Genomic DNA, 27,778 nt, shown 5'->3' on the forward strand with positions numbered 1-27,778 from the left:
ATATAATGCATAAATAAAAAATTAAGATGAAAATATAATTTTTGGTATGCTTCCACCTGTCTCTGAACATTTGCTTAAAACCATAAATATGTAAACATTACTCCCTCTGGTTGCCTAAAGTATTCAGTTGAATAAAATTGAGTTTTTTCAGTGTTTTAATTTATGCGAAATTATTTTTATTGTCTTTAAATTACGTGATTGCTTTGTCTTCAAATAAAATTATCAATTTATCCTAATTATTATTACAATTTTGTAGCTACAAAAAGAGATTTTACATCAGTAATTGACTTTAAAATAACTTACATAGAACTAAACACAAAAGTCTTATTATTCAAATGAATTTTTAATATTTAAAACCAATTTTTTAAAACCTGGAATAAAATAAATGTACCAAATAAAAAAGGTCAATTATAAATATAAATAAAAATAAATAAATAAATAAATAAATATTGACGTGTGTGTGTATGTGTGTGTTACTTTAAAGTATACTAACAATGTTGTCACCTCACATTGCCATGGAATACATAGCTTTCACTTCCCCCAACCACACAAACACGGTCTCAGGTCAATTCGGTCCATCACACCGCGGAAAGAAGCCTGCATTTCCGTGGTTTCACACCGAAGTCCAAGACAGTGCTGGCTCGGGGCCTCAATAATTTAGGGCTTGGCTGGAGCAGGAAGTCCCGTCGAGAACGATGATGACGAGAGCTCTTGCGCGATCGGTCCATTGCTGGGGAGCATGGAGATTGCCTCTTCGATTCATGCAATCCCACACACCATCAATCATCGCAGGTGCGTTGCGTACGCTTCTCCTCCGTTTTGCTACCACCCACCATTCTCATCGTTTCATTGCTTACATCAGCTGGTAGTTGCACCTCCGCGTCTGGTACATGACCCGTCCTCGCTGGGTTTCTTCTCTGCATCGTTGCTTAGTGGGTTTGGAGTCACAACTCGTTCGTTAGCTGTAATAGAGCTTAATTTGGTCTGGGTCTTTTTTCATTTGTATGTATGATGGTTGGTATTGGAGGATTGGGGAGTTCAGTTGAGGGCTGGAGGATTGTTAGTTGGGAAAATCCCGATTATACGAGGTATGGATGGGTGGATTACTTGCGTTTTGACCCTTGGAGACGATTTGGCATTTGTGGCAATCGCAACTATGTTCATCTAGGTTGGTAGTATATGTACTGAATGATCGTGGATTGGTGTTGTGAGGTTAGGTAGTATTTTTGTTGTGTGTAGCTATATCTCAATTTTCAATGTTGCTATTGCCGCGGCTGTTGTGATTTGAAGCAGTTTGTTGAATTCTAGGGAATACCAACGGTGTATGGTTTTGTTTGAGATCACAATCTGTGAGTTGCACAATATTTTTTTATTCACATCTTTACTAAATTCTTGTTGGATAGAATATTGCAGAGACACGTCATTCTGAAGCTGATGCTATGAATGATAAGTAGTCACCTGGTCGGCCTAAAGGTGTTGAAGTCTAGCAAATAAGGGGAATTTTCAATTTCATCTGGTCATCTTCTAGAGCTGATTCACTCTGTCGTCCTCGGTGGAGGTTGGATACAGCAGCGGACGTGTAGGATAAGTACTTTCATCATCAGGCAGTGGAGTGGTCGTCTTACCGCATGGCCAATGACAGGTCCACTCCCGACGGTGATACACCAGTCGAGAGAGTTGCAATATCGGGTGCAGCTCTTGCAGCCTTGTTACAAGCAGTGAATTCCTCGTTAGGTGATTGTGATGGTGTTCTGTTTGGTCATGTTGAACGCAACACGACATCAACAATGGTAGACGAAGATGTTGGCCCACAGACCTCTCACGATTCTACAGCTATTGTTACTGGTCATTTTTGTTCTGGGGGGCTGGCTAGCTTCTATGACACCACTGGACGCATCGATGCAGCAAAATTAGCTCAAATGGTTGGAGATAGAGAATCCAGGGGTGGAGATGTTCCTATAGGTTGGTTTGTTGGGCGAAGGGAGTCATCCATGAGACCGTCTATGCGAGAATCAACTGTTACAGCTAACTTGCGCAACACACAATTTAGTGTACCTGAAGATGCCCCGGTTTCTCCTACGCTCAACTCTTCAAATGGCCTTCTTGGAGAGGAGAGTGATCTGAATAGGAAGGATTTGAAGCCAATCGGAATTCCTCATTCTTCTCCTTGTCTTTTCTTTCTCTTTACGGAGTCCAGTGATACAAATTCCATACATACCCATGAGTATCGTGCATTCCAGTATCGAACTAAACCCAGAGGAGTTGGCTGCTTTGAAATTCGCTCCGTAAAAATTGTAAATATCGGTCCAGCGTTTCGAGGGTTATACGACTCTTTTGCGCCTGTGGCACCCTTTCCTTGGTTTTCGATGACTTCGGCTTCGGATGGTGAGAGCTCCGACGAGAGTTTAAGAAAATTGACAATGACTTCTCAAAATGCGGATGTACAAATGGAAGGGGCTAAAAAGGTGAATCAATCTCTTCTAGACATGTACTCCCAAGATTTCTCAGTTGATAGATTGCACTGTTTAATCAAAACAGAAGGTGACGGAGGGAGCGTTAGGGAGCTTGAAGCTTTATACAGGACCATGCTCAGGAAGCTTGATGTGTTGGCAAAGCAAGTCTGTGAAGGCAATGAAGCCATTTTCGAGCAGGTTTAAAACGTCTTCCATATCTGCTATAATGTTTGTTTACGAGTGTCACTCTAGTTTTTATACAGTAACAATCCAAAGGATTCATTCAAAAGCATCATAATTTGTTGCTATGGTCGTCTAGGATTTCCTGCTTACACTTTCGTGCGACTTACCATTTCTCATTTTTCTGGCAGGAACTGGCAAATTCTAAACTTAGAATGGCTCTTCAATCTGCTGGAAAGCGATGATATTGGGAGACTTAGGCGGTTTGAGTAGACTTAGCAGTCCCAATCCACTGATTGTTCAATCGAATGTTGTGCAGATGTCTGCTGAAGTTCATTTAGTTGAGGACTTCATCAAGTAGATGCAGATTATTGAGATAGGTCGATGCACCTTGGTAGAGAGGATACTGTTTGTGTTACAACTTATGTGCCCTTAGAATAGTACAGAATTAGGGCTTTGCATATTTCAGTAGTGATTCGTTTTGTCCCAGAAGGGGTTCATTTAGTTCTACCTCGCTTTCATGTCTGTCAATTTGTTCAACAAATTGGGAGTCTGTTGATAGTCCTTTACCGTAGGAAGGTTCAAGTACATTTTGCAGTCCGGAAATTAGAGATAGAGGCACAAAATTCTTGGACTTTACACCTGTGTTGTGCCGCATAGTTTGGACAATTGCATTCGTATACGTTTATTTGAGTCCTAGTTAGAGCCCGTCGGCTTAGTCGGGTGTACAAACAAAATAGTTCTTACTGTCATTCAAATGAGGATGAAGAATATGTTGCTCACCATGAATCAGCAACTGTACATTTCAGTTTTTCAATTCTGATCTAAACTGTTATTTCGCTGGGATATGTGGTTCTTGCAATAGTCGTCCTGCGACGATTCATTAAGAATCGGCGAGAACGATGAAAGGTTACAGCAGTGGCACAAGCTTCTGTATCAAAATTCTTTCAAGAGCAAATCTCAACCCACTGTCTACCTCCAAGTGAGTGATGATGTTGAATGTTACAAAGAGGTCTTCAGATGCCTTAACCCATCATCTAGAATCTTCAGAAAAATAGAATTTAACTGATGGGAAGTCTCAGTCGGCAGTTCAAGTATCTACAACATAATCTCATCCTTTGCCAAGACTCATTTGGCATTTGCGGCTTTGAAGAACGAGGCTACACTACGTTGCTTGTTGAGCCCCTTGGTATCAGCTTCAAGCTTTCTTTTCCCAAGCGAAGTCAATTTTTTTCCTTTGTTTTGAGATGTACTCTCTTTGTTCGAAGAATCTGTACTCATTGTTGCGTCACTGTTGCTGACATATACAGGTAATTCAACAGCCTCTCGAGTGGGATCAGCAATATCCACCACCCTATCAGTTACAGCACTTGTTGCAGGAGTAACCTCAGCTTTTACAGACTCACCTCGCTCTTCAAAAACCGGATGCTCTTTACAAACAGGAGTATTCGATTTTCTTGTAACATCCTTCTGCATGCTAAGTGCGTCTATACTCATTTCCGATTTCGAGTGGAGTTCATCGCCTTCGTCTATTAAAACAACATAAGAAACCAGTAATCAAATTTCCGTGATGGAATCACTTACAACTTTGTTTCATCAGCTACTAAGTCGTCCTATTCTGTTCAAACAACTGTACCTGGACGCATACGAAGCGTTCATTTAGAAGAATGAAAGCGTACATCATGACTACTGCAGAGGCACTCCAATTCATAGCTAAACTTAAATGAGACATATCGAATCTCAAGGTTGTCCAAGAAAGCTTACAAGATGTTCGAGTTTTACAACACGGAGAAAAACAACGACGGTTACATCCATGACAATTGATTATGTTCTTACGAGAGGTTTCATCTGGAATACCATTCAGTCACATTTAGAACTTAACCTAAAAGGACTCTTGAAGTGATCAATGAAAGTAGGGTTTCAAAGGTAAACCTTCCACAATTTTATCGGACACAATAGTAGTAACTTGACGATTAGGACATTTATTGAAGAGTGCAGTGAGTTTCTTTTGACGAGGATCTGCAATGAACCGTTTCATGTTGCAAGAGCTCAAAGCTGGAGCTGGATGGGGTGGTAGGTTCGGTTGCTCTTTAAGTGTCACCACCACAGCAGCGTGATCACTCCATTGCTTTTGCATTTTCACGATGTCAGTCTCCAACACTTCCGTCAAAAAGCCTTCATTACAAATCGCATAGTCAATCCTGTGTACCAAAATAGCAGGTTCAGAATCAACAGAAAACCAAACAGTCAGCCTTCGGTATGGGTAAGACTGCCAAGTGTGGCATCCCACTCGAAGTGACCCTGGATGGAAGATATTCAAATACGTTTGTATACTTCAAACAACAAACACACGTAGCTCAGTAAATAGCTTTCCTAACCAAGCATTGACAGCAAGCTGTACACTGATACGCTTAAAGAATTACAAGTTAAAATATCCAATCACATATGCTGTAGAAATGCGATCTAAAATCATAACTGCATAATCAGACAGAGAGAGTGATCCCTTCTAACCGTAATCCTTCATTACGAGTACGAGCATCTGATTTCTGATCCCAGACAGAAAAAATATTTTTTTCATCTGGATGGAAGTGCCGATACAAATCAATGTACCTCGACAAAAAGCCATCAAGCCATTCTCTCTCTTCTGCAATCCTCAACAGCAACACACTCTATGAGAATAAGAAATCAAACATGGGAAGATAATTTTTTCTTTTCTTTTCATGGATTGTTAATGGATGATATTCTTACGTGAAGGTAGAAGTAGGGATTCTGCAAAATATGTTTCAGGTAACCAAGGATTTTGAGGGGGGCTCTTCTATGCTAAACTTGGGCAGAATAATTTTTTAAGATGAAACACTTGAGTTTAAAGCATGGAACAGGTTATAATGTATAATCTCGTATCAGTGCATGAGATGAGATCCTTGACCAACTCAAACAAACTAGGATGTTCACAGAATAAAAACTATAGCAACATTTTAAAAAAAGGATGAGAAGGAGAAGAAACTTGAGCACACACCTAGACTGTATATTTCCTCAACTTTCCATCGAGAATGAACGTCGATATCTTTATGTGCAACATTAAAATCCCCTACTATCACAATATGTTTGCCTGATCTCACTAGGTCGTCACCTGCGTGAACTAACGCACACAGTCAAACGAAAATGCAAACGAATGACCGCATTGTGGCGACACAAAGGAATCTAGGCAACTAAACGTGTGTTATGGAGCGAAAATGACAGTGGCCTATCAAAAGAAGTACAAAGTTAAAGAAAATATTCAGCATAACTTACATGTCTGTTCGAGAGCTTTCAAGTATCGCATTTTGAAATCCAAACGTGGACGACCTTTATCACCGTCACCTGAATTGGGGACATAAACATTTAACAGCACAAAGCTTCCATGGTCCGTGCACATCAATCGCCCTTCGTTACACAAGTCTTCTGCTGACGAATTCTCTCCCAGCCAATCTGCCTTCGCGTCTAGTGGTGATAATGCTTCTTTCACGTACGTAACTACACCTGAAAAACACCAATCCGTCAGTAATTCCAGAAAATAAATCTTCAACTAGACATGATAAAGAATACGAGTTCTTCATATTTTAGCTTTGATGCCCAGAGGGATTGAACAACCATTAGTAGTATATACATCGAATCTGTCCTTACAGGGCTTAACTATGAATAATTCACCTAAATAGAAGAAATGAGTGCTCAGGATTCCCAGGTACTTTCTCACCACTATAACCCTTCTTTTCTCTGCTAAAAGCCCAATGAGAGTGGTAGCCATCCACACATGCGATCCACTTTTCTAATTTCTCTTCTTGTATCTTTGCCTCCTGCAAAACTAATGCAACAATAAAAACCTGGGCAAGATTATAAAAATAGATGTATTTCTAGTCAACAATTAAGGAAAGAAACTGACAAACTCTCTGCAAGTGCAGATCTGCGACGGAAATTCTCGACTCGCATATAAAAGGGGACCTATTCATAAGACATAGGCCACAGGTCCGAATAATCCCGATGATCAAATTTAGCTACTACACGTTGAGACTTTCCAGCAATCTCAATGCTTTGCGAAGTCAAAAGAAAGAAAGAGATTGCAGCAACAAAAACACTATTCAGATCTGTTGAAGGCACCATAACAAGGAATAGTTAGAGGGCATAATCATGTGTCAACAACGTCCCTCTTTGTACAAAAATGGCGAAAATGTCATGTTCGCAACCCCTCGTGCTCAGTGGACCGAGGTTTGTGAACAATAAGGCAAAAACAATGTACGTGATCATATACAATTTGGTGTAATAAAACAAAGATAGGAGACCTTCCTAACAACGTGATCTGCCATTCAAACTACTAACATAGGCAGACACACCATGTTTCATTGTCTACCCACAACGAACAGAGGTCAAACAATTCTAGGTATAACATTTGACCTTCAGAGTACATTTGCACATAGTGGGACACACCGACATGCATAGAGTTCACTCTCCAAGGCAAACACAATCGAAAAAGTCAAAAACAAAACAAAACAAAACAAAAGGCATAAGAAATCAACTTACAAAACAGAGACAAAAAAACACACATGCGACGAGAGCACACGAATCTCACCTGAAAGCACACGATGTCGGCATTGAGAACCTGGCAGAAGTAATTCGAGGCCGAAGTGTGGCAAGCAGCGACATCCTTGAGGGTAGTGCGCAACCCATTCACGTTCCAGGAAAAAATTCGCATTCTGCACAATGCCGGATTGAACCGTGGCCCGTTGTAAACTTCGCTTGTGGGGTCATCAGCTAACTCACATTTCAACGCCCCTCCTGCTTCTGTCCGCTCTGGTCCCCTTCTTCTACTTGTCTTTCCTCCATATTCAAGGCAGTCCTTGCGGTGTCAACACCACAACACAGCACTCTCGGGGTTTCTGAAAACAAACGAACGTCGTCAGAAACTGGGATGTTTACCGTTTCGACGAAGCAATAGGGTTCTTCCGATCAACCAGCTGCAGGGTCAGAAGGTCATGAATTCCTGCTCTCCTGTATGATCTCAAACTGATCTAATTGCATTCGAATGCCGAATTCCGATGCGTGCCGACACCGCCTCACAGATTGCCTGAGCTTGGATTTGTCGCAAAACCCTAAACCCGCGCTTAGGATTAGAGCTTCACAATCTCGCCCTCCGTCGTCAAACCCGCTGGTTGTGGTAACAGGAGCTGGTATCTAGCACGTTGTCTATGTGCTTGTATAGTTGAGGATTCATGATACATTGTAATAAATTTGTATAATAAATTTGTGCCTAAAGAAGAAATGAGATAGAAACATAGACTTGTCAACCACCAAAAAAAGCAGTCTAATTTTCAAACGTTACATAAGTTTTTTCATATAATAACTTTTGAGAAATTTTCCAACAAGTAAAATTCTATCTACACTAACTTCTTTTAAACTACTTTAGTGAATTAATTTAAGCAGGATTTCAGGAAAATCGTTTATTGATTATGTTGACACTAAGTTTACTCCATTATAAGATATGAATTTTAATATTTTAAAAATAAAAATATAAGAAAAAATTCTGTAAAAATAAAAGAAGGATGATTGCAAACAAATAAAATATTATTTTTTGAAAGATGTTAAATTTTGACAACTTAAGAGTAATGTTAATAAAAACTTTCTGCTTCTCATTATATAATTTTGTCAAATTTTATGAATGATATAAAGTAAATATTTTTACAAGACCAAATATCACTACTCTACATAAGTTTATTATCCAAGCATGCACTTATAAATTACTATATTAAGAATATAAAAGTGACACATATGAAATTACTATATTAAAAATGACTTGGATTACAAATATTATATATAATTTAAACGATATGAAGCAATTTATTACAATATCTTTAATAAATCACTTTATTGTACAAATTAAATATATGAATATAAAATTATACAATTATAAATATAAAATATAAAGATAAAAAACTATAAAATTATATAAATATTTGAGAAAACTATAATATTATAAAAATATAAAGTATAAAACTACAGAGATTGAAAAATATATATATATATATATATATATATATAAATATGTTGAGAGTCTTTTTATTCATAGAATTCACCTTAGTAATAAGCAATTAAGATTCCATGGTTCTCGACAAATAATTCAAAGTAGTTTGGAAACATGTAGGAGTTGTGAAATCGGTTTGCTTTTGTGAAAGTAATATCTAGATGGTATAAATGCAGTCTACTCAAGTAAACTTTATCTACATGAACTTGTGGTGTCATAGAAAGTATAAGTCAAATAAAACATTTTTTGAGCCACAAATATTTTTTCTAATACAAATATAATATAATACAAATAAAAAGAAATAAAAAATACAATAGAGCTTTCAGCTACAAAATAAGATAGTTAAACTCGTGTCGTTTTCATGGATAATATACAAAAAAAGTAATTAATTTTATTCAAGGAATTACTTGTAAAAATATAAAAGAATATTAAATTTTATCAAAAAATCATAAAAGTATGTTAAGACATTCAAAGATGTATTAAAGTCAATAAATTAATAAATTAAAATACAAAATATAAAAAATTATTAATATTTATCTAATTAAAACTTAAAAAAAAAATTTAATGTGGAATTTAAATTATTATTTCTAGGAATAAGAATCTTGATAGAAAGGGAAGAAATGCATTGTGAGAGTGCTACATAAAATTGACCACGGAAAAATATAGGTTGTCCTAGATCCAAACCAACATGCTTCATCAATTGTGCTTGAGATTTGTTTATTGTTATTATAGATGCAAGATGGATTAGAAATTGCTTTTTCTTTAGAATAAAAAAATTTTATTTTGTTGTAGAAGTTAATGTAATCTATGGAATAATCATCAATTTTTTAGCAAATTTTCATCTAAGAATTCTTCCCTCAAGGATTCAATCCAATAGTTGTATAATCATCAATCGGATTCTGTTGCAAAGTCTTTGGCAAGGAGTAATATTTCTTAATAGCATCACCAAAGTCTCAATCTTGAGACAAAGCCTTGATTTGAGCATTCCACATGGATTATGCAACTTGATGAATTCAACTAGATAAACATTATTATTCTTGATACCATCTTCAAAAACTTCATTAGTGCTTAGATATTTTTATTCTTCTTTGGAAAATATGGCCATAATCTTCTCATTAATATCATCTATATCATCATTTGATGCAGATAAAATGATTCTTTCTCCAAAGAAGGCATCATTTGCTACATTATCTTCTGACATCCTTAGATAAATAACATCTACTAAAGACATTAATTATTGATCAATAATCATGTAATTAAGAAGCTTAACTATATTATTGGACAATAAGTTTGTATCATTTTTAATTTGACAAGTAGCAAATAGAAATATTAATCAATGATAATGAAACCATAAAAAATTCAAATGCACCACTATTTATACATGTAATGTGTGTGTGCATTCTATATCTAAAAAAACCAATTAACAAACTCAATATTTGCTTGGAGTGCTCTTGAATTCAACCTCATGTTTTCTATTAATGTATATATTTTTATTTGAGGCCAAAGTGTTGAACATCAAAAAGATGCTGCTATCATTTCTTCTCGAGTTCCTTTCACAATCACTCGCAATATTTAGCAAAAATTTCCACCAAAAACTATTATAGCTCCTCCAAATAGGCGATCAATATCTCAAATGTCTCTAAAAGAATAATCAATTGTCTCAAGAGAATAACGATGTTGCATTAGAAGTTCATGCCAAATAATAAAGAAAGTTTGGCAAATAAACTTAGCATGGTTGGAATTCTTAGTAATTGAACAAAAAGAGTCTTTGTTATAATCCAGTGAAATCTTGAACCTAGAATGGGCGGTTCTTCCTCCTTCAAGTAGCAATGCAATAATTCTTAATGATAAAATACATATGACAATCTTTTGTATCAATCAAACTTTAGTTGCCAAATTATTACAGACAAATGACTTACCAATTCTTGCAGGTCCATTTAGAAAAAAACATGTGTCCGTATTCTTTGATTATAGAGGCCATAATATCATCATATACCTTTCTTTGTTGAAGATTCAATTATGGAACATATTGCTCCAAATTTGCTTCTAATTGTTAAATGTCCTGTGCTCTTTTTTCAGCAATAAATTGATTTATATTAATTATTATATTCCAATTATTTCTTGATAATGGTATTGGAAGAAACTATGCAAGTATTTTGTCGGAGTCTTATAAAATCTTATTTAGCAAGAAAAGTCTAAAATCTTTAATGTGTTCTTTTATTGGATTGCTAATTCTATATTTTCTTTGCAAATAGGCATTGAAATCATCTAAGATAATTTTTCAAAATCTTTTCCATAGTTTTAATGGATTTAGCACATTTCTATGTAATAACTAAACAACAAACAATGTTCTCAATTGAGATCTAGTTTGTATTCTTGATGCCTCTTATAAACATTGTTGCTACTCTCCATGATCTTTAAGTAATCCTAAAGCTATACATGCATTTTTAAATGTTAGATTAAAAACTCCATGAATAGTCTTTAAGTGCTCAATTAATTATGGAGCTTTAATATAGATTAAAAAAACATCAAATAATATTTTTTTTCTATTGTTTAATTTACAAAATATAATCTTTCAATAACAAATCCACATTTTCTTAAGGTCTACGTCCTTCTAGTCTTATGCCAAACAAAATGTTGTAAAAACTATTGGTATGTATATTATCTTGCCATTACAATTGCTGTATACATCTCAAAAAATAAAGTTAATATTATCTTTTGACTTTCAGCATATTCTAAAATTACAACTATCTGGTCATTTGGATCATATACTATTTGATATATTTCTAATAGATGAATAGACAAACAAACAATATTTGGCATTTCTTCATGGATCCACATGCCAAAAAATCTCCAAGTAGCATCTAAAGCTTCAATGTATCTTCTATCCAAATATTGTTTGATATCATCTTGTTGGTTTTTAAATTGCATTGTAATGTAATCATGGCCCTTATAGATGTATTTGTAGATATACTTGACATCACAAATAGATGCACAAACTTCAACATTAATATGACAATTGTACTTCTAAGTTATTTTTAGACAAAATAGAATAACATTTCTATTATCAACAACCATTTCTCAAACTTCAAACATTCTTTTATTATTTCTTTGTTAATATTAAAGATATTCATTGATATCCATTGTTATTTCTTCTATAAATACCTTTAAATACCTCTTTATATAACAAATATCTTTAATGCAAGGTGCTTGAGTATTTCGCATTTCACATAAAAAATGTACTATGTATTATAGAATAACTTCAAATAACTCTCAATTATTATTTTTATTTGGAAATTTTACAAAAACCATACAATCTACATTTCTAGTTCATATAATCTTACTTTCTTTATCTAAAAAAAACAAGATGTACATATGAGATAGACATCTCTTTTGAAACTAAATGGTATAAACATATGCAAAAATATGACCAAAGATAACTTCTTTCTTAATATCTTCTATAATAGCACGTTCCTTAAACTCAAATACATAGGCAACCAAATCTGGTCCATCACTTGTTTGTTGTCTTTGAAGTAATTCATTCTAGATTTTGAACCATCTTGGATTTGTTGTCACTATTATAAAAATATCAAGATGTTGATAAAAACTTGCAATTATTAGGGACAATATACAAGATAAGGATTCAAGATCAACAAATAAAGTTGGCTTGATATTAAAACAACAACTAGATATAAGGCAAGAAGGTTCTAATTAGACCACAAGAAGTGAGTTGTCGAGACTGAGACTCAACCTTGATTCTAATATATACTAGGTCCTAGAAAGCTTCTTAAGAAGTTTTTATGAAGCTTGGAAATAAAGCAAGCCTAAGATCCTTCTTTGGCAACTTCTTAAATCATCCAAAGCTTCTTAAAACCTTCTAGGATCTTCTATGATCTTCTAAAACTTTCTTAGAATCTATTGGAACCTTTTGGAACCTTCTAGAACCTCTTGGAGTCTTCTTAGATTCTCTTAGAACTTTTTGGAACTTTTTGGAACCTTCTTTAGTTGTATGTCTGCGACATCACATCCTCTTCTAGCTTCAAGGTGTTTGAAAAGCAATATTGTAGCAAGTCAATATATGAGCAAGAAGTTAAAGATTTGTTGCAAGGTATCCGCTATATATTTCAGTTTTTTTTTACAAGGTAAATGATTTAGAGGTCCTTGTAGCCATTGATAGTGACCAAAGCCTTCTACTTGTGATGAAGCATAAACTTCGATATCTTCATTGTGGAATTTTCTTGCAAATACTCCTTTTGAACATCCTTCATAGGCAAATTCTACCTCAAACTAAATTACCAGCAACCTATTACTAGGTATTTTTTAATGTCTTTGTGGTTCAAGTCGCTCTTCATTTCGGAATCATCTCTGCAAATTACTTGGTTGAGATGATATGATTAACAGGGCATCAATCTCTTCACTATCCATATGACATAAAGTAGACAAGACTAAAAGAATATAAACAAGCTATGGTTGTGAACTCAAACTACTCACTTATAATGTTCTAAACATTTGAAAAAACTGCCTCTTCAGAGGTTGCCTCATCTCCTTTTTTATGAGGCTAAGAACTAAGAATCTTCGTAATGAAGCCATCTTACCAAGCTACTATTTTTTATTTTGTCACTTTTGATCTAAATGGATGTCATTGATAGAACCTTTGAACCTTCATTTATATATTTATAAGGTTGCTAGTTGGTTCCTACATGCAATTGTTGATATCATATCTACACCAATCGATCAGATATTCAAACCTTCCATGTCTTTTTCTTGAATCTAATATCTCTTCAATCTCAAATTCAACATGATCATTGATTTCAACTACAGGAGGTAGAGGTTGTCTTCAACGTGATATGTTCAATTCTTTATACATTTTCAAAAGTGAAATAAAATTAATTGAATGAATTTTCATGGATGAAGGTAATTTCAAGTGATAAGTTATATTATTAATTTATTTTTGAATCACAAATGCTTCTAACCTTCAGTAGTCCAACTTATTATATGGCTTGTTGGTTTTTATATTACATCAAAGAAATCACACTTTGTCACCAACTAAGAATGCAAGATGTTCCTTTCCAATTCATCTATCAGTAGCTTATAATGTTGTTGAGCCCTTTCTAGGTGAGTCTTCATGATTGCTTGAAGTTTGGCCATCTTCGTAGCAAATTCCTTTGTTGCTAGATTTACCAACTTAAAAGGCTCTATCATATCCAACTTTAGATAATGATTGTAGTTTGAATAGAATGGTATTTGTTGTGTAGATGTATGAATTGTGTTGTTATATGCAAACTCTATCAATGACAAGTAGGAAGTCCAATCGTCTTATTGATAGTTGATGGTGCACTTCAAATATTGCTCAAGAATTTAGTTAACTCACACCAATTGGCCATCAATTTGAAGGTGGAGGGCAGAGAAAAGGTTGATGTCAACTTTAAGAATCTTGAAGAGTGCCTTCCAAAACCTTGATACAAATTGTGGCCCACGATCTAATACAATATCATTTGACAATCCATGGTAACGATAGACATTATCAATAAAGAGTCTTACTGTCTCTTCACTAGTAATTGATTTCTTGTAAGGTATAAAATGTGCTATCTTAGTCAATTGATCAAAAACTACAAAGATAGTGTCAAATGAACTTGATAGTAGAAGATCTATAATGAAATCCATGGAAATAGATGACCATAGTTGTCTTAGAATAGGAAGGGGTTGAAGCAGTCCATATGGTCGATGTTAAGGGTTCTTTAACCTTGAACAAATATCACATATTAGTACAAATTTCTTAATGTCCTTTCACATTTTAGGCCACCAAAAATATTTAGACAAAAGTTCCAAAGTCTTGTTGAATTCAAAATGTCTGACTTCAGGGAAGTCATGGCATGTTTGAAGAATGCGCATAGAAGTTGGTTCTTTAAGAATGAATAAGCATTCTTCAAAGAACAAGAGATTGTCTTTATACTTGAATTTAGAAGACTCTTTACGAAGGTTGTAGGCAAGACGCTTGATATTAAGAACAAGAAGGTTTGTATTTGAGGCTTTACAAACTTCATCAAGTAATGATAAATTCATAAACATTAATACATTGATTGCTCAAAGATGAAATTGCTCAAGTTTTAACAAGGTTGCCCATTATTGATCATATGCTACCTTGCCTTCTTTTGATTTAAGATAAGAACGTCTTAATAATGGATCTGATAACTCTTGTTGGCTTTGGAATTGATATGTAATGTAAAAGTCAAATTAAGATAAAAATATATTCCAACATATTTTGCAACGATTCAAGACTTAGGTTGATATGAAGTATTTAAGTTTCTTGTGATTTGTATATACAGTCACTTGATGAGAGGCACCTTCAAAAAAGTAGGACTATTCTTGGAAAGAATCTATAAAAGCAAGTAGTTCTTTATTGTAGATTTTATAGTTAATTTTTGTTGTTGAGAATTTTCTAGAATAGAATACAATTGATGAAAGTTTATTATCTTCTCCATATTACGACAAGACTACACCTAATGCAAAGTTTGAGGCATTGGTCTCCATAAAATAAGACTTGTTGAAATATGAATGTATCAAAATTAGAATTGTTGTGAAAATATCTTTTAAGCTTTGAAAAGCTTCCTTTGCTTTGAGGTCTCAGTCAAGCTTATCCTTGCATGTCAATCGCATAAGTGGAGCAACAATCTTGGAGTAATTTCTAACAAAAATCTTATAGAAGTTTACAAATCTAAGAAAGCATTAGACATCACATACAATTTTTGGCTTTACTCAATTAATGATTGCTTGTATTTTCTTTGGATCTATAAAAAGGTCTTTATTAGAAATAATATATCCAAAAAATTCGACTTGAAATGTATGAAATATACACTTTTTTAGTTTTACATATAGTCTAGCACTTCGTAGCTTTTCTAGCACAAGGCTAACATGTTTTTTTATGGTCTATTGGATTCTTGGAAAAGATTAGAATATTATCCAAATAAATCACAACAAAGTTGTTGAGATGCTCGTGAAATATGTCATTTATTAAGTGTTGGAATATGGCTGATGCATTGATAAGTCCAGAAGGCATGACATTGTATTCAAAATATCTATACATGGTGCAAAGTGTTGTCTTCTATTCATCTCCCTCCTTGATGCATACCAAGTTATAAGTGCCTTGTAGATCAATCTTTGTAAAGATCTTTCCTTAGCTAAGTTGATCAAGAAGTCCGGATATCAATAGCAATGGATATCAATTTTTTATCATGATTTTTTTAAGACCACAATAATCAACATACATTCACAAAGATCCATCTTTTCTTTTTCACAAATAATATCGGAGCACTAGCTGGCAACTTGGAATGTTGAATAAAATTTTCAGCCAGATTTTTTTCAATGTACTACTTTAAAGTTGCAAATTCATTGTAAGATAAATTGTAGATGGGTCCAAATGGTGATTGAGTACCTTCTTGAAGGTTAATTGCACAATCGTAAGGGCAATGCTTTAGTAGGATGTCCATATTATTTTTTTCAAATACATTTGTAAAATCTTTATATGCCTTTAGGATTGTTGTTGTAGCAACCACAAGTTTCGATTGAAGATTTGTATAGACAACAAACGTAGTATCTTCTTTGGCCGCTCTTATAAATACTCTAGCTTCAATAAATAAATATTGTTTAAGTTTTGGCTTGTCGGATGTTAGAAGCTTTTTTCATAGATCTAAGGATTCTATAATCTAGTAGAAGAAATTTTAACTTTTACAATATCCAATCTATCTGTGGATTGTATTTTTCAAGCCATGAAAGTCCTAAAATGATTGAACTTAATAGTGATCTAATAATATTGAATACTACTTAGTTCCTATAGTTGTCAAAGATTATTTCTAATAGAATGGTTTCATGAGTGATATCTTTAGATGATAGAGGTCAACCATCTGTTACTTCTACATGTACAGCTTTGGATTTTTTGATTGTACAAATTTTGTATGATCTAAAAAATTCTTTATCAATAAAAATTGTAGGAGCTTCCAATTCAAGTAATGCATGACACTACAGTTTTGTGACTACTAATTGTACATATATAATAAAACAACGGGAAGGGTTGGCAAAGAATACGTGACCTTTTTTGGTTTGTGATAGTGAAGAATGTAGCCACGTGGTTCCTATTGTAGCTAAATGCCCTTATTTTCTTGCAATGCTTTTGATGATGTGGCTACACTCCTCATTCAATATGCATGCTGGTATTTTTCTAAACAATTATTAACCTTATGGCTAGATTTTCTACAATATAAGCATATGCCATGTTCACTTCAATATTTTTTTTCTTGCTTAGAAAGAGGTTTGAAGCGAACTGCATCAATTTGCATATCTTTTGCTTTCAAATCCTTATTAGAATTGCATGGTGAAGAAGCTGCAAAATAATTGATGTATATATGTGAGATAATTTAAGAATGTTTATCTTGTCGTCGTTGAAATAAATAGTTATTGTACTTTATAACTTGACTAATGGCTTCATTGAGTGTTAGAGAATCTAACATAGACAATAATAAGTCCTTGACATCATCTCTTAATTTTCAATGAAATTGGCTCATTAATGCATCTTCTTTCTAATTTATAACACATACTAATTGTCAAAAATTTGAAGCATACATTGATGCTGAATATGTTCTTTGTTAAAGGCTTCAAGTTCTAGTTGTTGAAGAATAAATCTTATTATGTTCACCAAATGCTTTTGCAAATGTTGTCAAAAATGCTTCAAAATTGTGTAATATAGGAGAATTCTTTTCAAATAATGGAGCGAATCAAAATAAAGCTTGACTTGATAGCAAGGTTTCAACTAAACCAACAGAAGATGCTTCACTTGAATATCATTGAGGTTGAAGCAAGGTGATTAGTCGTGCTTGGTTTATAAAGCCACAAAATTTTGAGCAGGTACTATCAATCTTTTCTGAAAGGTTGATCTTCAATTTTTTTGCTATTATTATTATCAGATCATTGCCTTGAGTGGATGCACCTCCCATGTTTGAAGCAAACATAGTCATTTGAGAATTTGAAACCTCTATTGTCATTTGATGTGGTGGTTGAGGTGCTTCGACTCCTTGACCATTATATACGATCATAAATAGTTCTTCATTCTACTTTAACAAAGTCTCTGTTTTGATCATCAATGCTTCAAGAGCATTAGTAATAAAATCTAACTTGATCTCTTTAAAGTCTGTCATAATAACTTTTTTACCTTTTGCCATAGAAAATCAAAAAATTACACGCCTTCAAAGAAAAAATACGTGATTTATGATATAAAAAAAGAAACCAAAAGAATATTAAAAAAAAGAAAAATATAAATCTAGAGTAAGGTAATCCGCAACCTCTAGAATACTATAGTACTTCCAAGAAGATGGGTAATTCACTCTCTGTCAAGAAAGATGAAGCTCCTAATATTATTTTATGGTAGTTTCGACAAACTATTAAGAACTATATATAAGACAAGGATTCAAGACCAAGAAATAGAGTTACTTTGATATTAAAACAACAATTAGATACAAGACAAGAAGATTCTAGCTAGACCTAAAGAAGTGAATTGTCGAGACTGAGGATCTCTTTAGCCTTGACTCTTATATATATTAGGTCCTAAGAAGCTTCTTGAAAAGTTTTTATGAAGCTTGGAAATAAAGCAAGCCTAAGATCTTTCTTTGGCAACTTCCTAAATCATCCAAAGCCTCCTAGATTCTTCTTGAATTTCTTATGATCTTCTAAAATTTTCTTAAAATCTATTGGAACGATTTGGAACCTTTTTAAAATCCACTAAAATCTTTTGAAATCTTTTGAAACCTTCTAGAATCTCCTGGAGCCTTTTTAGATCCTACTGAAATCTTCTGGAACTCTTTAGAACCTTCTAGAATCTTCTTCACTTATATGTCCATGATAGAAATTGCTATAGAATATTCAAGTATTTCTCTCATATATCTCACATTTCTAATATGTGATGATGGAAGTAAGATCTTATGTCCTAAATTATTTAATTCATATTATCTTTTTTTATGTCTAATACTTTAATGAGTTATAACAATATTTACTAATTTTTGGTATAAATTGGTATGTAGATTTTTTTGATTGTAACATAGATATCACACATGTAATTGTTCAATTACTATCTATCTATCAACCATAAATTCTTATAATAGCTTTTTTCCATATAAAATTGTGAAATATTTAGTAGGCCTTAAAAAAAGTTAATAAGAAAAATAATCCATTTGTGTAGATTATTGCCTCTACAATCCTCTCATCTAGTACCTTTTTTTTTCTTCAATAATATCTATTACTAAATTTTGTGCCCTTAGATCAAGATGCCATCTAAAAGTTCCATGCAGAAAAATATAATATAATAAAAGGAAAAATAAGCTAGATGAGCTTCATTAATTCTTTTTAATAAATATTACTACATAAGTAAATAATAATATTATAAGATATATTATACTTTGATCCATCTTCAAGCAATATAATAGAAATTTTTTCAAAAGTGTTAAGAAGATTATATCAGTGTCTATTACTCTCATTCATGAAGTAAAAAGAAACAACAAGATCTACTTCTACTACTCCTTCATTCCATATTTTAGATTGTATTTCATGTGCCTTTTTATATAATGCAATAAATATATTATTTTCTTTCAAAACTTCTCTAATTTTCAACATAATTTGGCTCAATAAACCAAAATTATGTCTCACTTTTCTATCTTGTGCAAATGCTACATTATGGATATAAAGCTATGCATAGATTGCGTCATTATATTTTTCTCATAATTATACTTTTGCTAAATGGCACAACTCTTCATTTATTCTAAAACTATATGGAACATTTTTTTGAAGCATATATTTATCAATATTTACACCTAAAGACGTAAATGCATATACATCATTCTATTAGCAAATATTTTTTTAGAAATTCCTTGCTTTTACATCCTTATCCTCAAATAAGTATTTCAAAAGTAAAAGCGGAGAAGATAGATGTCATGGACATATACATTAATTTCATAAAGTGTTATAGAGAAGCTTCTTAAAAGCTTTATAGATATTGTTTTGACTTTAGATGTGTTTGTAGGTTAGAAACTTAGCCAACAAGTTAACCACGTATTGGTAGCTTATGGAATAAGTTAACTTTATATAATAGCTTGAGAAACAAGCTAACTATGTGGCACATATATAAATATTTTGCCTCGCAAATTAAGACATGTAGCTAGTAAAGTCAACACATGTTGGAGGTCTTTAAAAATATCATCATATAGTTCGTAGTTAGAAAGTATATATGGAGGTAAGAATGAAGCCTTCTTCATTCTTGTTAATGCCTTTCTAGTCCTTAGTCTTGTTTCAAATCTTTTTAATCTTCTTGTTTTAGCAATAGCCATTCTAATTCAATATTTTTTCATCTTTGAGTGACTTCTTAGTTCTTTTCAATGATACAAGAGTGTGTTGAAGATTTTCTTTCTTTGAGATTCATATCCTTGACAGTTTGATAAGAGTGCTAACATACTATTTTTATTTTTATTTTAAAAAACAAATGGATTATCCTACTACTATTGTTACATTTTAAAGGTTGCGGACTATCTACCTTTAAACAAAATGTCTTATTTTTTAACATGAATCTTTTCTTTAAAGAGAGTGGATTATCCCTCTTTAAGGAAATTTTTATTAGAGATTACAAATTACCCTCATCTAATTTAATTTTTTGAATTGATTTGAGTTGTATATGGAAAGAAAGATTATAGATGCTACTCTTTGCAAAAGTGAGAATAGATTTGCAACTATTACAAATCTTAATGAACTTGTTAATACTTTAAGTGTAAAAATTTTATATATTTCTAATGTGAATCATGGAGATAGTTTGCCTACACCTATGGAAGTAGTTTAAAGTCTGCAGCAAGAAGTTGTGCAGTTGAAGGAAGCAAGGATATCGACTTCATAACCAAATCTATAGAGTTTTGTTTCTACAAGTATGACAAGGACAAGAATTAGTATGCCTGAGAATTTTAATGGAACAAGATCAAAATTTTGAGGATTTTTGCAACAAATTAAGTTCTATCTAAGGTTGCATCTTTCCTAATACTCCGATGGATTTATTCAAGTCAGATTCATAAATATATTTCTATCAAGAAGTACTCTCTCTTGATTTACACCTTTAATGAAAAAATATTTGCAACTCCTTTATGATTTGAATTCATTCCTAAAAGTATTTACGACCACATTTGGAGAAAGTGATTGAGAAAGAATAGTAGAGATCAAGCTCTTATCTTTATGGCAAAGATCACAATTAGCCACTATATATGCTATTGAATTCTAAAACCTCGCTTGCAACATAGACTAGAATGACAAAGCCTTTATCAATCAATTTCAATATGGATTGAAGAATGCTATTAAAGACTTCTTATTGACAATGCCAAAGACAAAAAATTTGAAATAATTTATTACTCAAACCATTGCATGTCACAATCAATTATTTGAAAGACATCAAGAATAAATATATGGCTAGAAAGGAACATATCAAATAATGATAGCAACTCTTATATTTTCAGAAACTTATTTATCAAAGTCAGAACAAAAATAAATTGATATGGTATCTTTTAAATCCTTCATAGAGTAGGAAAAGAGTCAACAATGTCAAGAGGGCTTATGCTTACATTATGAAGAAGCTAAACATAGTGCTCAACATTGTCCAAAAAAATAATATAATTACAAAATGAGAAGCACGATTACCAAAGAAGACAATGTATTAGAAAACAAGTTTTTCTAGCTATAATAGGGACCATGCGACTAGAATCACATGCAACATCTAGTAAAGGTCCTATTCTCTCCTTTGATTCTTCATCTTGTTTTACAATAGAAATTTGTTTAAGACCAAAAAATCACAAAGTCTTAGCCTTCTTGGATTCAAGAGCCTTAATTTCATGTGTAACATCCTTAGCCTTCTTGGATTTTTTCAATTTAAGATATATCTTATTTTTTAATAAAGTCTTCAATTATAAAATAAATTAAGGCTCTTGAATCCAAGAAGGCTAAGGATGTTACACATGAAATTATTCTTGTAGAAGTAGCAATTAGTGGTCGTAATAGTTTAGTAATATTTAATATGATTAAATCTCCTTTTAATCCAATCATTTTAAGATTATTGTGGTTAAAAAGATATAATCCTCAAAGAGACTGGATTTCTTCCAATCTTAATTTCTTCCATAGTTTAATCCAAGGTCTTACTAAGCAAGTAGAAATCCATAAGTCTAGTATATCCAAATCCTTATTGGTAGGTGCGAAAGCTTTCATGCACATTGCAAATGAAAGGCCATCTTTTGTTATATATGTCATGTCCACTATTGATGGTGAGAAGATATCAAATGATATTCCTAGCCAGTATCAAGACTTTTAAGATATTTTTGAAAAAAAAAATACAAATATTCTTCCAAAGTATAGTCTTTATGATTATTCTATCAATCTTCAAGAAAGAACTCAACCACTATTTGAACCAATCTATAACCTATGAGAAAATGAGTTGGCTGCACTCAAAGAGTACATTGATAAAAACTTGGATGAGAACTTTATATGCCATTTTAAATCTCCAACTGGGGCTCCTATCTTATTTGTGAAGAAAAAAGATAAATCTTTGCAGATGTGTGTAGATTATCGAAGACTTAGCAAGATTACTATCAAGAATAGGTATCTTCTACTTTTAATTTTAGGACTTCTTGATCAATTAAATCAAGCAAAGATCTATATAAAAATAGATCTATGACGAGCATATAACATGGTCCACATCAAAGAAGGAGATGAATAGAAGACTGCTTTTTAAACTAGATATGGACATTTTGAATATAATGTCATATTTTTTAGACTTATAAATATACTAGATACTTTTTAACATCTAATGAATGATATCTTTTGTGAATTTCTTGATGATTTTGTGATTTGTTATTTGGATGACATTTTAATATATTCTAAGAATACAAAAGAATATAAAGTTCATATTTGTTATGTGTTACAAAAACTAAGAGATACTGTTAGGAACATAGTCCTTAGAACCTTCTAGACACAAGTTTCTAGAACCTTCTAGAGACAAGCTTCTAGAACCTTCTAGAAGCAAGTCTCTGGAACCTTCTAGAAGCTTCTTAGTTGATAGAAGATGTTAGGGACATAGTCCTTAGAACCTTCTAGATATAAGTTTCTAAAACCTTCTAGAAGCAAGTCTCTGGAACCTTCTAGAAGCTTCCTAGTTGGTAGAAGTTGCTTGAGAAGCTTCCTAAATAGGAGTATATATTGGGATCGAGGCTGAAGAGTTCTTCAGTCTCGACAACACATCTCTTGGAGCTCTAGCTCACCTCTCTGGTGTTGTTCTTGTATTCATCTGATTAATCTAGTTCTTGCCAGTTCTTCTTGAACTTCTTGGTAGATATCAAGTCTGTATTCTGTGTCCATGACAATTTGTTGAGACTTCACTCACCTTAGATATCAGAGCTAGTTTCTTCTTTGTTAGAGTGTGGATTACCTCTCTGCTTGAAAGGATACTAGCACTTTAGAGGTTGCGGATTACCCTCCTCTAAATTGATACTTCTTTTGTTATAATATTGGAGTCTTATTCTTCTTGGAGAGAGTGGATTACCCCTTTTCTTGAAGCTCTTAAGGCATTTTAGAGGTTACGGAGTACCCTCCTCTAAACCAATATTATGTTCTTGTAGAGTCATTTCTGTCCTTCTCTTAGAATGGTCGAGGGCCAAAACATTAGTATGATGGAAAGTTCAGAGTCCAAGTTAGATGCTATCATGAATGCCCTCGCTACGTTATCGCAAAGAACTGCAGAGATTGAAGGAGTCGTGGCAAGGCTTCATAATGATGGAGCATCTGGGATGGCACAATCTAGGTTGCACCAGCCTCAAATTTCTATACTTGGAGAAGCAACTTTGCCTCAGGTTTGACAAGCACCGTTGGTTCTACAACATAAGGAACCCCGAGTTAGCCTTCCGGACAAGTTCGATGATACACGTTCCAAGTTTCGAGGATTCGTCAACCAAATCAGGTTGATAACAGTTTTACAGCCTGAACACTGTCCAACGGAGGAGTCACGTGTTGGCCTTGTTCGAACCTTACTTACAGGACAAGCTCTATCATGGTTTGCTTCTTTATTTGAGAAACGATCATCCATACTAAACAACTTTGAAACCTTTTTGGAGGCGTTTGCGGAAGCATTTGGTGAACACAACAAGGTTCGATGGGCTACAACAAAGATTCGGTCACTACGACAAGGGATGCCTTCTACATCAGTCTATGCATCGGACATCAGGCAATTAGCATGTGACATCAATTGGGACGAAGAAGCGTTGATGAGTCAATTCTATTGGGATTTAAGGGACGATGTGAAGGATTTGCTGTTAACTCTTCCTGATCCGCAAATGCTCAACGAAGCTATTAGCCAAGATGTGAAGTGCGATAACCGCCTATTCCAACGTCGCCAAGATCAATGTTCAAGACAACATACAGTTCGCCACACCCCAACTATGTCAGCAAGCAACGTGAATTCACATTCAGAGGTAGAAGACATGCAAATTGATGCGGTACGTGTCAAATCTCTTACTTTAGAAGAAAAAAAGCGGCGTATGGAGGAAGGTCTATGCTTGTATTGCGGTGAAGAAGGCCACAAAGTTGGAAACTGCCCCAAGAAGCAAAATCGACATATTATCAAGACTAGGGGTGCATTTATTCAAGAAAACGAGGATGCCAAGCCACAATAGGAATCGTGCGGCTGGACAGTGAAATATTGCAACAACAACCAGATTCCTTTCTTTCCGCTCAACCTGCCCTTTGTTTTACAATCCCTTTGCTTATTAGCCCTCAGAAACTGAGAACCTTAGCATTATTAGATTCAGGAGCATCTGCTTGTTTTTTAGACAAAGAATTTGCAAAGCGTCACAAGATCCCTTTAGTACAAAAATCCAAACCTGTTCACGTTGAGGTCATAGATGGGCGACCTTAATTGTCTGGTAGTGTCACCCATGAATCAGAACGTATAGAAGTCACGTTTAAAGACCATAGTAGTCATATTATTTTTAATATTATTAGAATCCCATCAAATCCTGTTATTCTTGGTCTTTCCTGGTTGGAAAAGCATAATCCATCCATAGATTGGAAGTTGCAGAAGATGACCTTTCCCACAAAACCACCTAAGAGCAAGCCTAGTAGAAAACCCCGAATAGAGAAATCCTTATTTATTGGAGCAAGAGCATTTATAAGATTGTCCAAGGGAGGCACACTGTTTGTCATTTATGCGGCTCCAACTACCGCGGAGAAGATCTCGACAGCAAGTGTACCAGAGCAATATAAGGATTTTAAAGACGTGTTTCAAAAGAAAAATGCCGACATGCTAGCGGAACACAGACCATATGATTGCGCCATTGACTTACAAGAAGGAGCACAACCACCTTTTGGCCCAATCTATAATCTATCGCAGATGGAGTTGGCAAAGTTGCGGAAATACATCGACAAGAATCTAGCCAAGAACTTCATCCGTCATTCAAAATCGTCAACTGGAGCACCCATCTTATTTGTGAAGAAGAAAGATGGCTCGTAGCAGATGTGCGTGGACTATCGAGGCCTCAACAAGGTAACAAAGAAGAATCGTTACCCGTTACCCTTGATTTCTGGTTTCTTAGAACAACTTGGACGTGTAAGGATCTTTACAAAAATTGATCTAAGGGGAGTTTATAACCTCGTACGAATCAAGGAAGGAGATGAGTAGAAGACAACGTTCCGTACAAGGTATGGCCATTTTGAATATAATGTCATGCCCTTTGGTCTTACCAATGCTCCAGCGGTCTTTCAACATATGATGAATGACATTTTTTGAGAGTACCTTGATGATTTTGTTGTCATCTAGTTGAATGATATTTTGATATTCTCCAAAAATGAGGAAGAGCATGAAAAACATGTTCGTTTGGTATTGGAGAAACTACATGAGTGAGGACTATATGCTAAGTTAGAGAAGTGTTTGTTTCACCAAATAGAGATGGAATTTCTGGAGTTCGTTGCGACTATGGAAGGCTTGAAGATGGACCCCAAGAAGGTGGAAGCAATCGTGTCCTGGGAGGTTCCGAAGACTGTTAGAGACATACAATGCTTTCTTGGTTTTGCTAACTTCTATCGGATCTTTATCAAGATTTACTCTCAAATTGCTGTTCCTCTCACTCGGTTGACATGCAAGGATAAGCTAGAATGGAGACCTCTAGCAGAGAAGGCGTTTCAAAACCTGAAGATCGCATTTACTACGGCTCCAATCTTGGTACATCCAGACTTTACAAAGGCCTTCTATTTAGAAACTGATGCTTCAGATTTTGCTTTGGGAGCTGTACTTTCACAAATGAGAGAAGACAAGAAGCTCCATTCGGTTGCATTCTATTCTTGAAAGTTCTTTGCTTCTGAAATCAATTATGAGATCCACGATAAGGAACTTCTTTCTATAGTGGATTCTTTCCAAGAATGGCGTCTCTTTCTTGAAAGAGCTGCACATCCAGTGACCGTATATACAGATCATCTAGGTTCGATTTTATTATCACTTATCGACCTGGAAAGCAGTAAGGACTATCTGATGCCTTATCGAGGAGATCGTATCTTGTACCAAAGGCTGGAGAAGCAGCATTTGATCAACAATGTACGACATTGTTGAAGCCAGAGCAATTTCAGCTTTGCGCTACTATTATGCCAATTGATGCTGACTTCCTGAATCAGGTACGTGCCGTAACCATTGAAGATTCAGTAGCCATTGATATTAAGCAGCGTGCCAATGACGACAAGTTCAAGGTGGAGGGAGATCTTTTATACTTTGAAGAGCGGTTATATATCCCAAAAGGACCAGCACGACTCCGAGTTCTTCAATCTTGCCACGATTTTTCAATTGCGGGACATTTTGGATTCAACAAGACCTTGGAGCTTATTTCTCAAGATTTTTGGTGGCCCCAAATGTAGAAGGATGTGAAAGATTTTGTCCTCTCCTGCAACATCTGTTCAAGATCCAAGAATCCCCGACATCGTCCTTATGGACTCCTACAGCCATTGCCGATTCTACGTCGACCATGGTCTTTAATTTCCATGGACTTCATCACGGACCTGCCATCATCGAACTCATTTGACAGCATCTTTTTCGTGGTAGATCGGCTTACAAAAATGGCACACTTTATCCTTTGCAAGAAGACATCGTCCAGTGAAGTCACAGCAAGGCTCTTTCTTGATAATTTGTATCGATATCATGGACTTCCAGATGATATTGTATCAGATCGAGGAACCCAGTTCGTATCAAAGTTTTGGAGATCTCTCTTTGAGATACTGAAGGTGGATATCAAGCTTGCTTCGGCTTTTCATCCTCAAACTGACGGTCAAATGGAACCGGTGAACCAAGTCTTGGAATAATACTTACGATGCAGCATCAACTATCAGCAAGACGATTGGACCACATATTTGCCGCTAGCCGAGTTTGCATATAACAACACCCTCCATGCGTCGACTCAATACACATCATTCTTTTCCAAATATGGATATCATCCAAAGCTTGATTTATTGAGTCCATCAACAAATAACAATCCAGCAGCTGAAGGATTTGCAAAACAACTATCAGAGCTTCAAAATATGTTGAAGCTTCAATTAGAATCCGCTCAAGAATCCTACAAGGCGTCTGTAGATAGATTTCGAAATCAAGCACCTACTTTCAAAATTGGAGATAAAGCATGGCTTCTTCGACGGAATATCAAGACCAAGCGATCATGTGATAAGTTGGACTATCGAAGATTGGAACCATTTATCACCCAAAAGCAAATCAATCCAGTGGCGTACCGTCTGGAATTACCGGCTTCTATGAAGGTACATCTAGTCTTTCATGTTTCTTTGTTGAAGCCTTATCGAGAGTCATCTTTTCCTGGAAGAGTGCAATGTCCGCCACCTAGTATTGAGATCGAGAACCACGAGGAATATGAGGTTGAAAAGGTGCTAGATTCTCGGCGAAGGTGGGGCAACTTAGAGTATCTTGTTCATTGGTGCGGCAACGACATTAATGAGCAAACGTGGGAGCCAGCTGAAAATCACACCAATGCGCCGCAAAAGGTACAAGAGT

General features: G+C 34.5%; 2 protein-coding genes across 8 annotated transcripts; one reads left to right on the plus strand and one right to left on the minus strand.

The window, feature by feature from the left end:
* Positions 1-643: 643 nt before the first annotated feature.
* LOC112280071 (uncharacterized) lies at positions 644-3,479 on the plus strand. Of its 5 annotated transcripts, none has more exons than XM_024515062.3 (3): positions 644-792; positions 1,414-2,651; positions 2,825-3,479. In XM_024515062.3, the coding sequence occupies exons 2-3, from the start codon at positions 1,629-1,631 to the stop codon at positions 2,876-2,878; spliced, it is 1,077 nt and encodes a 358-aa protein (XP_024370830.1). In that variant the 5' UTR covers positions 644-792; positions 1,414-1,628; the 3' UTR covers positions 2,879-3,479. The 5 variants fall into 5 exon arrangements, with proteins under 5 accessions (XP_024370830.1, XP_024370829.1, XP_090104923.1 ...); XM_024515061.3 differs by having other exon boundaries at positions 649-792; positions 1,404-2,651; XM_090248797.1 differs by having other exon boundaries at positions 751-886; positions 1,404-2,651.
* LOC112280070 (uncharacterized) lies at positions 3,443-7,870 on the minus strand. Of its 3 annotated transcripts, none has more exons than XM_024515057.3 (7): positions 7,237-7,860; positions 6,367-6,466; positions 5,925-6,152; positions 5,650-5,772; positions 5,145-5,277; positions 4,566-4,834; positions 3,443-4,162 (listed from the first exon to the last, which is right to left on the minus strand). In XM_024515057.3, exons 1-7 carry the CDS (start codon positions 7,357-7,359, stop codon positions 3,762-3,764), a joined length of 1,377 nt encoding a protein of 458 aa, XP_024370825.1. In that variant the 5' UTR covers positions 7,360-7,860; the 3' UTR covers positions 3,443-3,761. The 3 variants fall into 3 exon arrangements, with proteins under 3 accessions (XP_024370825.1, XP_024370827.1, XP_024370828.1); XM_024515059.3 differs by having other exon boundaries at positions 5,650-5,763; positions 7,237-7,855; XM_024515060.3 differs by having other exon boundaries at positions 4,132-4,269; positions 7,237-7,870.
* Positions 7,871-27,778: the final 19,908 nt, after the last annotated feature.

This window comes from Physcomitrium patens, chromosome 3, assembly GCF_059467195.1.
Source record: "Physcomitrium patens ecotype Gransden chromosome 3, ASM5946719v1, whole genome shotgun sequence".
In the NCBI taxonomy this organism is placed as follows: Eukaryota; Viridiplantae; Streptophyta; class Bryopsida; order Funariales; family Funariaceae; genus Physcomitrium; species Physcomitrium patens.

Excerpts from the sequence above, each read along its gene's own strand:
- LOC112280070 (XM_024515057.3), bottom strand. The coding sequence starts at position 7,359 with ATGCGAATTTTTTCCTGGAACGTGAATGGGTTGCGCACTACCCTCAAG. Across the intron at positions 6,153-6,366 it reads AGAAAAGAAGGGTTATAGTG|GTGTAGTTACGTACGTGAAA; the intron begins GTGAGAAAGTAC and ends GGTGTTTTTCAG. Across the intron at positions 4,835-5,144 it reads ACTCGTAATGAAGGATTACG|GATTGACTATGCGATTTGTA; the intron begins GTTAGAAGGGAT and ends TTTGGTACACAG.
- LOC112280071 (XM_024515062.3), top strand. The coding sequence starts at position 1,629 with ATGGCCAATGACAGGTCCACTCCCGACGGTGATACACCAGTCGAGAGA. Across the intron at positions 2,652-2,824 it reads ATGAAGCCATTTTCGAGCAG|GAACTGGCAAATTCTAAACT; the intron begins GTTTAAAACGTC and ends TTTTTCTGGCAG.